The following is a 13,955-nucleotide window of genomic DNA, read 5'->3' as shown; positions in this document are numbered from 1 at the left end:
GCTCGCGCCCCACCGCCCGCGCGCCCCGACGGCCACGTGCTCCCGCGGCGGCCGGGTCCGAAGCGCAGTCTGGTGCCGCCGCTTCCCGCGCGCCGGGCGCCAGCGCCGCAGGGCGGGGAGCCAGAAGGCGCGAAAATGCCGCGCATGCTCCTCCCCGCCCGTGGAGCGGCGGGCGGTTGGCTTAGCCGCTCCGCGTGTGCCCGTGCAAGGCACGCTACACCCCCGTGACGTCAGCGCGCAGCGTCACGCCGGTGGGACGCACAAAAGTGTAAGTTTCAATTTTTTTTCCCCCTGCCAACGGGAGGGGGGGGGCGAGATAAAAAATAAAGCGAGGGAGGGCAGAGCCGCGGGGTCGTGCGCGGGGCTCGGAGAGGGGCTGCACTGCGATCCTGCCTGCCCGACCCCCGCCGACCCCTTCATCCCCCACCACACCACACCACAGGCACCCCCTTAGCGGTTAGGGTGCGGGCCGGGGCAGCGCCGGTGGGCAGGTGTGCGAAACAGCGGGCGGGAGAGAGAGGCAGGCCGGCGGCTGGGGCGACTGGCCGGGAGCCCGCCAAGCTGGCGACCGGTGAGGGCAGAGGCGGGCTGGGAAGTGACAGCCCGCCAAGGGAGACCCTTCCCCACCCACAGTTCCTTCCCCGAAGCGGCGGAGATGGGGGCGGTCCCCGGCGGCCCCCACCCCTCCAGAACTGCCGTTGAGGCAGTTGTTCTCCCGCCGCCTCCCCCCCCGCGCCCGGCTCCCTCCTCCCCTGCCCCCTCCCGCCGGGCTCGCCAGGCCCGCGCGCGCCGCCGCCGCACATGTGCAGTTGGGCGCCTCCGCAGCAGCGCGGCGGCGGCGGGTGCTGCCGCTCCGCGCTTCAGGTCGCTGTCTGGGGGTGGCGGCGGGGGATGGAGCCGGTTCTCTCTGTCTTCGGCCGCTCAGGTGCGGGGAGCCCCAGGCTGGCCTGCACCGGCAGGAGGATGGGGAGCATCGGAGCAGCGGGAGGCGGGATGGGAGGAGGGGGCGCCTCGGGGTGCTGTCGCCGGCGGGGTGAAGATGAGGATGAGGACGAGGTAGACCTCTTCTACCCCACCCGTCGCCCCCTCCCCCCACCGCCGCCGTTGCCGCCTGGCGCGTCCCCCTTCCTCGTGCCCCCGCCGCCTCTGAGGCGATTAGCGCGGCCCCTCGCTGCTGAGGAGAGGCGGCGCGGGGCTTAGGGCTTTGCCCGGGCGGTGAGGCCCTGGTCGGGGGGCGCGGTGGGGGTGGCGGGCGGGCACTGGGTGCCCAAGGTGGGGTGGCGACTGCCAGTCTCTGCCTCTCGGTGCAGCACGGCCGTCCGCCTGCGAGGACGTGGAGGAGAAGACGGGGGTTGCAAGGCCTCGGGGGGAGCTGGCCCCTGGGGCCTACTTGTGCCTGCTACTGGAAATGGGGGTGGGGAGGAATAGGCCAAGAGAGTGATCATTTCCCCCGCCGCTTCTGCCCGCGCCCAGCTCTCTGGCGTTGCAAGGGGCGCAGCTGGACAGAGACCGGCCCAGCTAGGGCTGCCTAGCTGCCCCGCCGGGATCGGGTACGTATTGGGGGAAGGGCGCTCCTGCTAGGGGAGGACTCGCCCCCTTGTCGGAAAAGGGAGTGTTTCCCACATGGGAGAGTTGAGGTGGGGGCTTAAGGCATGAATGGGTAATAGCAGTGAACTTTAAAAAAAAACGGTGTTTAAAATGATAAATTGTATTTGTTGGTACTCAATAATCGTAAGAATTTTCCCTCCTTTGATTTTTATAGCTGCTGTTGTCTTTTCTTGCTTTCTAGAAAATAGCATCATTGTCTCTGTGCCCTGCATTCGTCAAGATTTTAAGAGGACTGGTTTTTAGTCTTGGATAACATGGCAAAAGATGTAAGTATATCTGTAGTGCATAATATGTGAAACCATAGGTCACAGAATATATTTTGTTTTGTTAACAAAAACAAACAAGGTCATACATTATTATAGTTGGCATTAGTGAATATATGAAACTTATCTACATTGTACATCAAGCCTAGGCTGTGTTCTTCCCTGTAGAACAAACAGCATAAACCACCTTCAGATCCGTAGCTGGTTTTTTTTCAGAATAATTACACTTTAGAATTCACTATGGTCATGAAAGCACTTGGGCTGTTAGAATTATGTGCATTCATATTGAACACTATATGTGTGTTCATACTGAATATCAAGACAACTTGGTTTTGAATTGTATTAAAATAATCCCAGCCCGCACTGTCCAGATAACTGGATTGTCATTGACTACTGTTGTTCACTGGCATTGCCTTTTTTTGTGTTCAAGGACACATATATTTGCATGAGCGAAGATGGTTCAATCTACTTGCATGATGGTTCAGTTTACTTGCATGATTGTTATTTGTCTCTGTCTACCAAAATACGCTAGTTAGTATTAGTAAAAACAGACTTGGGGGCTTACGTTGTAGACTTCGATTATCATTGGTGTTAAGGTTAGTGGCTTTGATTCTGTGGTCTATGACTTGAATCATACTTGCGCTTTACCCATCCAGTGTTCTTAAAGTAAAAAAAGTAACCAGGTTCTGCCATTAAGAGGTTATTGATGGGAATTTCATGTTTTTTAAATTAAAAATTACACAAGCTAATACAAAGTAGAACCTGTTTCCTCTTAAAAAAAACAAAACCCATCAGCATCTAAGCTGAGGAAAAGTGATACAAAGCAAATTCTTCAGCGGTAGGTTACAATGTAATGGGGAATGGGCAGGAATTTCCATGAAGTAGGGCTTGATTTACCAAATTGATCTTTTAGAGAATCTTTGTAGCTCAGAAGCAACTGAAAACCGCCTTAACGCGCAGAGAAACAACCAGAAATACGTAGTCACTCAAAACTTGCCTGGAAGAGATAAGAGTGGCCAAGTACGTTACAGATAGCAGAGTTCAGGGAATGAAAGCCTGTATGAGTGGGAAGAAAATGAAAGAGGAATGTTAGACTAGGAGGTGAAATTGAAAGAGTTCAAACTAATTGATATACTAAAGTATATTTGTTTATAGTGGTAAAGAAGTACTAGCACCTAGAAACACAGATGAATAGCCTGGAAGGTCTAGGGGAGCAGAATGAGAATAAGGCATTTAAGAAACAACCTAATTATTTAAAGATCTACCTTATTCTAGAAAAAAAGAGTAATTAAAGGAGGAATAACATGCATAGTAAGAAACTTAAGTAATAAGAAGATACTATAGATAGGGAAATAAGTTGCTTCCATCATCTTTATTACAATAATTAGTAATTGAATTTGGAAAACCAATAGTCTAGATGAGGTTTTAGGGAAAACTTTAAGTGTACTTGAGCAGTGGAGCAGGGTAGCTGGAAAGGATATGAAATCTTAATCGAAGGATTGTCTAACCTGTTCTTAAAAACCTCTACACGTACATAATCCTGCCTTAGGGAAGAAAGATGAGCTACTTACCTTTTGCAGACTGTTACATACCCACCATTACATGATGTCTAAAATGCGTAGTGAATACTGGGAAATAATAAATTTCCGTGTCTGGTTACAGGTCCTTTTAGATTCGATAGTATTAAAAAATAGTGAGGTTAATTGGTGTAATGCTTTTTAGCTTTTCAGAAGGGAGGAGAATTATTCCCATATATTTTGTCCAAAATCCAGGATCTTTTCGTCATGAATAATGGTCATAATAGAGGCAGTATCACTAAATTTGTGGGGGCTGAGTCTATGAAGACCTGCACTGCTATAAATTTAAACATTCTGCCATGGAGATATTCCTATGATTAACGGTTTGCGGTTCTGCCATGTCACCTATCAAGTAAGAAGATGGCATAGTTGATGAATGCTCCCGCCCTTTCCTTCCCTTTTTCTCAGCAGAGTTGAGATGGCTAAACTGTGGTAAGGGCTGTGCTGCTACGGTGCTGAATCTGGGCTTCAGGTGGCATTTTACTTAGCCAAGCACGCTTCAGTGTGCTGTAGCCTGGGAATGCAGGCTCAGTGTGTATCCCACTCTTATCTGGCGCTGCTGAAGCTAGTGCTTGCTCTGGTGGCAGTGAAACAGGCAGCCCTGCGGAAGAGGAAGGTGTGGAGCCAAGGTGCCACATACACCTACTGAACCCCTCCCTCCTGTCACTGGGGAGCACTTTTCTTCTTTTGTTACTTGCTTCCAGCTCTTCTGATACCTCCTTATGAAAACTGTGATTTGAAAAATAACTGTGCAAAAAGTGAAATACTTTCAAAAGTTTGCAAAATGAGAGTTTACTGAAGAAATGAACACATGAAGCGTATGATTGAGAATATCAGCAAACACAAGGAAATGTTTTTATAAGGGATTAAATAATTACAAAAGTGCTGGCAAGATAATGCTTATGAGCTATTTGACCCAAGTCTACATTCTGTTAAATATTATTTTAAAATATATGCCTCAAATAGTTTTCAGATGTGCAATGAAGAGAAAATAAGCAACAAAGCATTATTTTTTAAGATGTTATTTATTTATTTTTCAAAAATAGTTTACTTTCCCTGTCAGTGGTCAGGAAGCTATGAGATGAGGGAAAACCAAAAAATGTTGATATGTAACAGCTTAAGAGCCTGCAGGTGGAGTTTAAGAGGATAATCACAAGCAGTGTTACAGCTGGATAAGTTGAAAAATAATAATGGAAAAAGAAATACTAGCTTGTGAAGTTGAGGTATCAACATGTGTCAGTTTATTTGTTTTTAAACTGTTGTATAAAAGGTAAATGCACAGGGGGAAAAAAGGAGCAAACTCATTTTGCAGTATAATGTGGTAATGGTAATGAGTGTAGCCATTTTTGGGTTTATGTAAATGAACACTGTGTGGAGCTGAGAAGCAATTCTAACAGTCAGGCAGATTGGCCATGGAGTATCACGGTTTTGGTTACTAGAAAGACTAAAGAAACAGTGAAAAAACACAGTTGTGTGAATGGGGGAACACCAACTGCAGCATCCTAAGGTCTTGTGTACCTTAGTGAAATCATTTTATTGCTTGGAAGAGGCAAAGTGACAAATTGAGATCAGTGAGTTGGGTACAGTTTGACACGCACATCTTTACTGTGTGGGGAGTTTCTTGGTCTGAAACACAGGTAATCATTGCATGCAGACAGTCTCCGGAAACTCCAGTTTAGCCAGTATTCCTGTTTCTGGTTAATCTATCATTCTCCAAGACTGTGCTGGGTCTACTGTAAACTCTTCCACTGTTTATAAATGTGGCACCTTCCAGGCAGGAAGAGCCAAATGTACACACCAAAGTCCTGTGCTGTCTTGTGCTGCTTGGCGGATTCATGGGATTAATAGTTCGGTGGAATGTGCAGTTCCCTAGGTCAAAGAGTGACTTGTCTATCCTTGGCATGCTTAAAACTAGGCAGAATGCAGTATCTGAAGAAGGAGCAGGAGTCAGTGTAGCAAAATAATGTAAATTTGGTAACGTCATCTTTTGTTTCCTGTCTCTCAGCATAAAACCTACTTGCTAGCTGTTTCTGTATTCAGCTATGTTTTGCGAATTACTTGTAAACTAAGATGATAAATACTTTTAGTATTGCTGGTTAACACACCTTCCAACACTAACAGTTTTTGAACTATAGCTGAAGATCCAGCTTGTGGTGTGACCCTGTTTGTTCTCTCAGTTACAAATAAGTTGCAAATAAGCTGTGGAGACCTCTTAACCAGTCATGAAAAGAAAGACTGTGACTCTTTAAGACTCACCGTTAAACAGAGGAGAAGATGCAGGAATCACATGCAGGAACTGGTTTTGTTTGAGGGCATAGTCAAATGCGAGTCTTACAGCGAGTACTGAGGAGACAGGCTAGACAAAAGGAGTAAGATTCCTTCTGATCTTACCTAGCCTTGAACACCTCCAGGGATGGAGCATCTGCAGCCTCCCTGGACAACCCATTTCAGTGTTTCACCACGCTCCCTGTAGAGAACTTCCTAACATCTAGTTTAAATCTCCCCTCTGCCAGTTTAAACTCATTACCTCTCATCATGTCATTACAAGACCTTGTAAATAGTCCCTCCCCAGCCCTCCTGTAGGCCCCCGTCAGATACTGGAAGGCTACTATAAGGTCTTCTTAAAGCCTTATCTTCTCCAAACAAAGAGCCCCAACTCTCATAGCCTGTCCATAAAGGAGAGGTGCTTCAGCCTTCTAATCATCTCTGTGGCCCTCTTCTGGACTCACTCCAACATTCTGTGTCCTTCTTGTGTTGGGGGCTCCAGAACTGCACACAGTATTCCAAGTGGGGTCTGATGAGAGCAGAGTAAAAGGAGAGAATCCCCTCCCTTGCCCTGCTGGCCGTGCTTCTCTTGATGCAGCCCAGGACACAGTTGCTGTCTGGGCTGCACGCACCCACTGCTGGCTGATGTTGAACTTTTCATCGACCAAGATCCCAGGTCATTTTCCTCAGGGCTGCTCTCCAGCCATTTGCCACCCAGCCTGTATTTGTGCTTGGGATTGCACCGACCCAGGTGCAGGACCTTACACTTGACCTTGTTGAATTTCGTGAGGTTGGCCTGGGCCCACCTCTGCAGCCAGTCCAGGCCCCTCTGGATGGCATCTTTTCTCCGTCTAAAATTTCTTTCTTGAATTGTTTTATCTGGGACGCTCATGCATTTTACCATTTCATAGGTCGCCAACAGTGCCATTGCCTTTGGAATCACTTGTTCTATAATTAGATTTTAAAATACTTTTATGTGATATTTTTTTATTTGTTTATTTATATTGTCATCTTTTGCTTCAATTACTTTGGGGGCTCTTAATCCCCAATTTGCATGAAACTTACTATCTCTTCAGTATTTCATGGTACTTTGATTTATCTCATCAAGTAGTAGTTGTGGCCTTTGTATCCACGAGGAAGCTCTGTGAACATGTATAGATCTGAGGTCACTGTAAGAAGTTCTGCCTGCACAAAGTTCAGCAGCTGATCTAATATTACACTTTAAGAGATCTAGGGATGTAGAGATTAACGTTGATGGTTTATTTTAATTGAGTACTCAGAACACATATCCAATGAAGTTATTGTACTGTGTGAATAAATAATTTGCTCAAATAATATTAAAGACCCCCTGCACCAAACTAATGTCTTTCCACAACTTTACTTGATGGGTCAGTATTTCTGCTGAATTCTGGGAAAGAAGTAGATTTGTGCTTCTGTATATTTTAGCAGAACAGCACAAAGGTTGTACTTTCTAATAGCTTCCATATAGTGCTTCTACAGCAATCTTGAGCAAGTCTGTCATCTGGAAAAGTTATATTTGGGATGGATTAAAGAGAAAAGCACCTAATAGAGATAGGAAATTATGCATTTTGATCTTTTTTACATGATGCACTTTCAGTGTCTAGAAAGTATTGAGAAGTCTTCAAAACACTTTTTGTACTTTTCTTAAAATACCAGTGTGTGTTTCTCCTTTTATGTTTATTTTTGGTTACATACTGGGAATTTCAGTGAGGCAGACTAGAGAAGTTAAGTCTTTAGTGGATCTCAGGTGGTTCATGCACCTTTTTTGATACCATTTTAGTTCAGTGACTTCTCAGTAGCTTGATCTATTTCTGTTTGCCTTTAATGAGCTCTAACGTGTTCAGAAGATTGCTAACTGAAGATCAAATAGTATTATGAAATTAGGTCTTCTATAAAGACATTTTGGTCTGGGATTTCAAATGTTAATTTTTTTGCAAAATATGTTTTTTAGAAGAAAGCAGAAGGAAAGTGATCTTTAAGCTCTCATTTTTCTATTGCAAATATACAATAACAGTTTCCTTTTTTAATACATTTTATTTAATATGTATATGTTTGTATTTATGTCAGAAAATAGCTACTCAGAAGTTTGTGTAAGTAAAACAGTTTCTTGTAGCCTTTAAATGTTAAACTTACTGTATCATTTAACAGCATTTGCTCTCTATGTTTGTGGTCCTATTTAGTAAATACACTGTGCTGACAACTTAACATGCTAAACAAAAATGCAGCTTTTAAAAGTTAAGTTACACTAGGGATCACTTATTTCGGTGTTCCTATTTGCTTCCCTGAATATCATTTAATTGAGATTTATTGTGGCTAATTAGAAGTGGGAGGAAAAATGGGCCAGTATTTGCTAAACATTAACTGTGTTGAAGTGGTTCTCAGACTGATAGTGGACAACTTGATTTTAAAGGTTAATGGTGGTTCATATCCCAAACCCACTGATGGCTACTTGTGTTATGTTGCATTACATTAAATTTGTTAAGTGTCCAGTATTGCATTAATAGTTACACAGACTTGCTTGAGGGCCACTGTAGCCTTACAATACACTGATAAGAAGGTTGATGAGGCAAACGGTTTCAGAATGAGTCCTGTTTAACATTACTTGTCGATTTCAGCTCCAACTGTGAAGATTTGATTTGTCTGTAAAAACAAGTCTGTTAAGGTCAAAGCTAGAATAGCACCAGAAGATAGTTTAAGTGGCTGTTGCTGATCCCTCTCTGTATATAAGTATTTAGCCTAGGAGGACACAAACAATGATTTTATTTTCTAATTAGTTTATGTAGCAGAAGTGGCAAAGCAGTGATTTGGTGATATTCTCACTAAGAATCTCATGCTAAATTTTGCTTTGTTCTTACAGCTTTGCAATTAGTTTTGGAGGTGTCAGCTTTTAAGTTTTGCAGGGATTGTTTCACTTGGCCAAGAAAGCTAATGAACTTGACATAGTCTGCAATAAAGAGGCATCAGGTGTCATTCTCTGTATGCTTGGTGTCCAACTTAGGTGCAGTGTAAGTGGAGCCTGTGTTCAGACCAGAGATTGACCATGCTTGACCAGTCTGCATTTAGTTTTTACCTTTGTAATTTTGCATAGTCCAGATCTTTAACAGCTAGTGCTTTGACGATGCCTTGCTAATTAAGGTGCTAATAATTGAAGTGTACTTTTTTGAAAGCTCATAAAATAGAATCGTAAAATTGTTTCAGTTGGAAATGACCTCTAATATTGAGTCTTTTCCATCAACCTAAGACTACCATGGCTGTTAAACCCAGAGTGCTGTGTCCACACATTTCTTGCATACCTATTTCTACCATTTCTATGGTTTACCTCATAGAGTGATTGACAGACACATTAATGTTGAAGATGCTGCCATCAACTGAGAATGTGATATGATTTCTTCTAGAAGAAGGCTACTGAGCCACAGTAAAAGAACACATCTGAAAATTTTACAAGATCAGACTCCTATAGCTTGAGCTCAAAAGTTCTTTTATATTACATTTTACAATAAAAAATAGTTCTCACTGACTTAATTTGCAAAATGAAATGCAGATGTTTTAAATTTAAAAATTTTCTTTAATTAATTGCAGTACTCTGCTTCCTATCTTAATTACTTCTAATTTTTACTAAAAATTAAGTTGGACGTTCCATAAAAATCTTATCCTTCAGTTATGTGATGATTCATTCTCGAAGCATGTTTGTTCTGGTATCTGAATGAGATGAGAATCCAGTAGGAGAAATAATGTATTGTCATCTTGTTGCAAATGGCGTTCACATATGGATAGAGATGAAAGAAGAATTAAATGTTGCTTAAGCAGCAATATTTCTGAGCTTTTTTCCCACTTAATAGGTTTGCTAATTTTCCAGTGTTCATCATTGGTTCTTGATACTAAAATAAGGCAAAGAAGCCTCTACATTGTCAGTCAAGTGGCACATAGTAAAATTGCATGGCATTTACATTGACACATGGCCTTTACATTTATTGCCTACTCTTAAACAGTAAGATGTCTAAGGATCACCATTCTCTATGAATTGAGGTAGATGCGGTTTGCCCAAGATGTGTTCTTGGTTTTCAGTAGGCTTGGCAAATGCCTGTAGACAGGAAAGGTATCCTCCTGATATCTTTGACAAGCTCTGAGAGAAAATGTACTCTAATGGGAATACTTTTCCTTCCCAATTTTTCCATTTTCTGATTCTTCTGTTACTACTTCTTTCCTTATTTATTTTGAACTTTTCAGTGAGTTCCAACTTACCTACAACTGAAAGGGTAATTAAGAGTAGATTGTCTTCTCAATTGCCATGTTCTTTCCTTCTCACAGGATCTGGTCTTGTTCTGTTAAAGCTGTTCTAGATTCTCATCAGTTCTGTTGCCTGTACTTTCTGAATGACTGAATTTCTCTACCTCACCTGCCATCTTCCATCTAATTTTCTATTTCACTTTCTGTCTCAGCTAGTCCCAAAATTGTCTGTTTTCCTGCCTGCCCCATTCCAATTTCCTTTCTTTAACCATTGTATATTTGGTGCCCACTTCTCTTGTGTTGTCGAATGAAGTCCTGTGCCTCAGTCTTGTGGGCTTAATTGCTGTTAGCGACTGAAAAATTCTATTCTGAGAAATAACTTCTGGCAAATATTTTGGTTTCTGTTTACCTCTACCCTTTATGCTCTTCATTTCACACTTTTTCAGGAATTATATTTAAAATGGGAAAGATAGAAAATGTATTTCTTTGGCACAAAGCACCCTTCTGTTCCCCATGTTTACTCACCTGACAGTGATGAGTAGGACCTTTCCTCTTTGTTTAAACCTTTCTTGTAAAACTTGGCTCACCCTCACTGTCGTCAAACTTCTTGAATCCTTGTCTTCCAGTCCAAATTCAGCCTATGTAGTTTCTATTTAGTTTCAAGGTTTAGTGAATAATTTTATTGCGGTTTTTATGAAGAAATTGAATTGCAGGTCTGAAAAGCTGTGGAAGAAATGTGTATTGATCCAGAGACCACAAATACTAGTCTGTGAGATATTGTTCTGCAATTGTCTGCACTAACGGATATTTTTATTATTAGCACTAAGTGAAATTCTCTGCATTTTTAGCAAATTTTGTTACAGATTAACTTTAATCCTGACAAAAAGGTATTTCCCAGTTTACTGATTTTCAGGCTTGAGGGCACTTTTAATGCTTCTCAGCTTATACTTGTAAACAAAACAAAAATAGACTTCCTAGTCCGTATCACTGATGATGATCTCATAGCAGTCCAGAGCTGAATTTTTTATGTGTTTAGCCATTAGTTGATTTCCTTAGGAGTTCCGAATGATGTGATGAGATAAAGCCTAGTTGATGGCTGGGGTCTCAACTCCAGCACAGCTTCTGTAGTTAAAATTACCATATTTGCTAATTTGTCCAGTGGTCTTTAACCTTATTTCTTTTCTATTGGAGAAAGTCAGGTATTTCTTGCTGATGAATTTGTTAATTTTTTTTAATTTGCTTGGGTTTTTGTTTGACTTGAGTGGGTTTCATTTTTTTATTTATTTTGTGAGTCTGTGCCTATGATATACCTAGTTGGTGCTATTGGTCACATTTTCCTCTGTTTTATTCCCTTTGAGTGCTGCACTATGCTAGGTAGGTTATGGTGGAGTAATGCTGATCTCTTCTTGAAAAACAGTGAGGATTTCTTTGGAATACATACAGAGGTTTTTGGGTTTTTTAATAGTATTTCAATTTTAGAATAGAAATTGAAATACTATTAAAAAAGAATTTTTAAGAAAGTTTTAAGAAAGTTTTTCTTGTAAATTTTCTCTCATCAAAAGCTTGTAACTGACTAAGGAGACTCAAAAGTAGCAGTAAATATTTGTAAATGTAGAATTCAGTAATGTGTCCGGAAGTGTGAAGAGTATACTCAAGGTGGGGTAACAGAATTTTTGCTAGAGATTAGTTTTCATTATGAATAAGGGCAGCTGGGGTTGCTGGTTGCTGTGGGATTTCATAGTATTCTTTCCAAGTAGTTTTCTTTGAGTTTTTCTTAGGCACACTCTTAAGAATGAGTTGAATATTTACCAGACATTTTAACTGCTAAAGTGGAACCTTTAGTAAGACATTTCTATCTAAAGGTAGTGGAAATTTATCTGCTGTACTCTTCATCAGTGTGGTGGTTCTGGAGGGAGTGGTTCTTCTTCTCTGATTTTTCCTACATTCTGTTCTGTTATTGATTAAATGCAGTGTTTTTCCCAGATGTTCTCCAGTTTGTCAGTGATTTAGGTAATTTGAATCACACGAAAGCATGGTTAGGGGCATATAGCACTAACCTACCCCTACTAGATTAGATTGTGTTTTTTGGAATTACATGTTGCTTAGGATAATATTTGTCACTGTAGATTTTAATTATGTAGAATAAAACTTGAAATTCGTGAGATTATTTGTTGCTGTGGTAGTTGGTTGAATACTTAAGGATAAAATGAATTAATAGAAATTACTGTATTGGAGATGAAAAATAACTGACAGGTGAACTCAATGCAAATCTGCTTTTACATATTAATCTGATTAATTGATTTAATTAAAATTATTAAATTAATGTACTCCTAAAATATATGACATTACAGATTAAAACAGCTGTTTCCTTGGTGGTCCTCTGATTACAAACTCCAGATATTAACTGTCTTTCCAGTCTCATTGCTATCTTTCTGATTCACAAAGAAAAGAGAATTTGCAGGAATCCTTGATTACAAACCTTCTCTTTCTCCTGTTAAAAAGAAACTGAACATTTGGAGAAATAATGAGCTTACACTTCCTGTGGTTAAACACTCTTGTTGTGAAATTGAGGTAGAATGGGAGTATAATGTAACACCAGAAATTTGTATAACACATTGGCTTCCACTGTTCCAGATTGTCATATTACTGTAGAATGTTGTTCTAGTAACTCCATCATATGTGATACTGATTTTATGTTGATGGGTATACCTTCTTTCTTTGAAAATGTCTGATAAATCTGTTGCCTTTCTGATTTATAAGTGTGGTGAGGAGTCAGACCTATAACAAACACTGGTGTCTGTTAATAGGGCAGTAGAACTGTCATTTGTTCAAGCTGACCTTTGAATATAATATTAATGTTCATGGATATCTGAAAGGTGAGTGTCAAGAAAAAGGGACCAGTATCTTTTCAGTGGTGCCCCTTGACAGGAAACTGGAACGCAGGACGTTCCACCTTAACATGATGAAAAAAATATTTGCTGAAGGTGACAGAGTGTTGGAACAGGAGAGATTGCAGCATCTCCTTCTCTGGAGACTTTGAAAACCTACCTGGATGCATTCCCTAGTTGGTCTGTTTTGCAAGGGTGTTGGTCTAGATGATCTCTTAAGATCCCTTCCAACCCCTACTACTGTATGATTATATGAATCCCTGCTCTCTAGGCAAGAAATTCTAATAACTCATCGTTACACGAACACAGCTTTGTTGTTAGAGTTTCTTTAAAACAATGTCATTTTGGAATTAAGTAGAACAGAGGGCAGAACTGCTACAGGTTCTTCATTCTACCCATCAGTTCTTCTGTCTCTTTGCTTAGGTTTGCTTTTGTGCCACCAGGTCGTCGTTGCTGTCATTACAGGGCACTGCTCTTTGCGCTTCCCTTAGCAGACTTTCTTTCCTGCTCACTTCCCAGCCTGTCCTCAATGCTCTATCATTTTCTTTTCCCTACCCCACTTGAACTTCTGTGAAGTTCTCCGTGTTTCCTGAGATTTGAAAGCTGTTGCTGTCATATACCTGGATAGTAACAGCACCACAGCATCCTCTAGTGGCTTACTTGGTTTGTTGAACATCTGACGAATGATAAGTAGGGCTCTTCAGGTAGACTTTTGGAGGAAAGGATTTGCTGCTGTGTGACAGCAAAACATTTAAATGTCTCTTGAAAATTGACAGTAGCCTGCAAATACCACCTATGCACAAAATGCAACTAGTGACTTTTCAGCCTCTGTAGTGCTGTATGCTAAACTATGGTTAAGTACAAGCATTGACTTTCCTGCTGTTCTTTATAAATACAAACATTTAAAGTCTGTGTCTCCTGTTCATTTTTTTTTCCAGAACTCTTTTGTCTGGAAATATCAAGGAATTACTGCATCGAGAGTTTTCTACCAAAAAAAAAAAAAGTGTTTTATTTAATGACTTCTACTGAGAACTTTCTCAAAGGAAACTTACTTGCCATCCAGTAGCTCTTTCATTTAAGAGCTCTATATTGTGATTTTTCAAAGC

The 13,955-nt window shown here is 41.3% G+C and overlaps 1 protein-coding gene across 4 annotated transcripts in view; it reads left to right on the top strand.

The window, feature by feature from the left end:
* Positions 1-248: 248 nt before the first annotated feature.
* The window catches only part of TFDP1 (transcription factor Dp-1), a 48,084-nt gene continuing 34,377 nt past the window's right edge, over positions 249-13,955 (top strand). For 2 of the 4 annotated variants that reach the window (XM_064143688.1, XM_064143685.1), the window contains exons 1-2: positions 410-925; positions 1,790-1,874. In XM_064143688.1, coding sequence (XP_063999758.1) covers positions 1,863-1,874 — 12 coding nt within the window. In that variant the 5' untranslated portion in view covers positions 410-925; positions 1,790-1,862. Of the gene's footprint in view, positions 269-409; positions 926-1,409; positions 1,551-1,789; positions 1,875-13,955 lie in introns of those variants that run through there. The other 2 variants (XM_064143687.1, XM_064143686.1) reach the window with 2 other exon arrangements.

This window comes from Pogoniulus pusillus, chromosome 5 (assembly GCF_015220805.1).
Source record: "Pogoniulus pusillus isolate bPogPus1 chromosome 5, bPogPus1.pri, whole genome shotgun sequence".
NCBI classification, from domain to species: Eukaryota; Metazoa; Chordata; class Aves; order Piciformes; family Lybiidae; genus Pogoniulus; species Pogoniulus pusillus.
The sequence above is the reverse complement of the archived record's forward strand: the minus strand, read 5'-3'. Positions and strand labels throughout refer to the sequence as shown.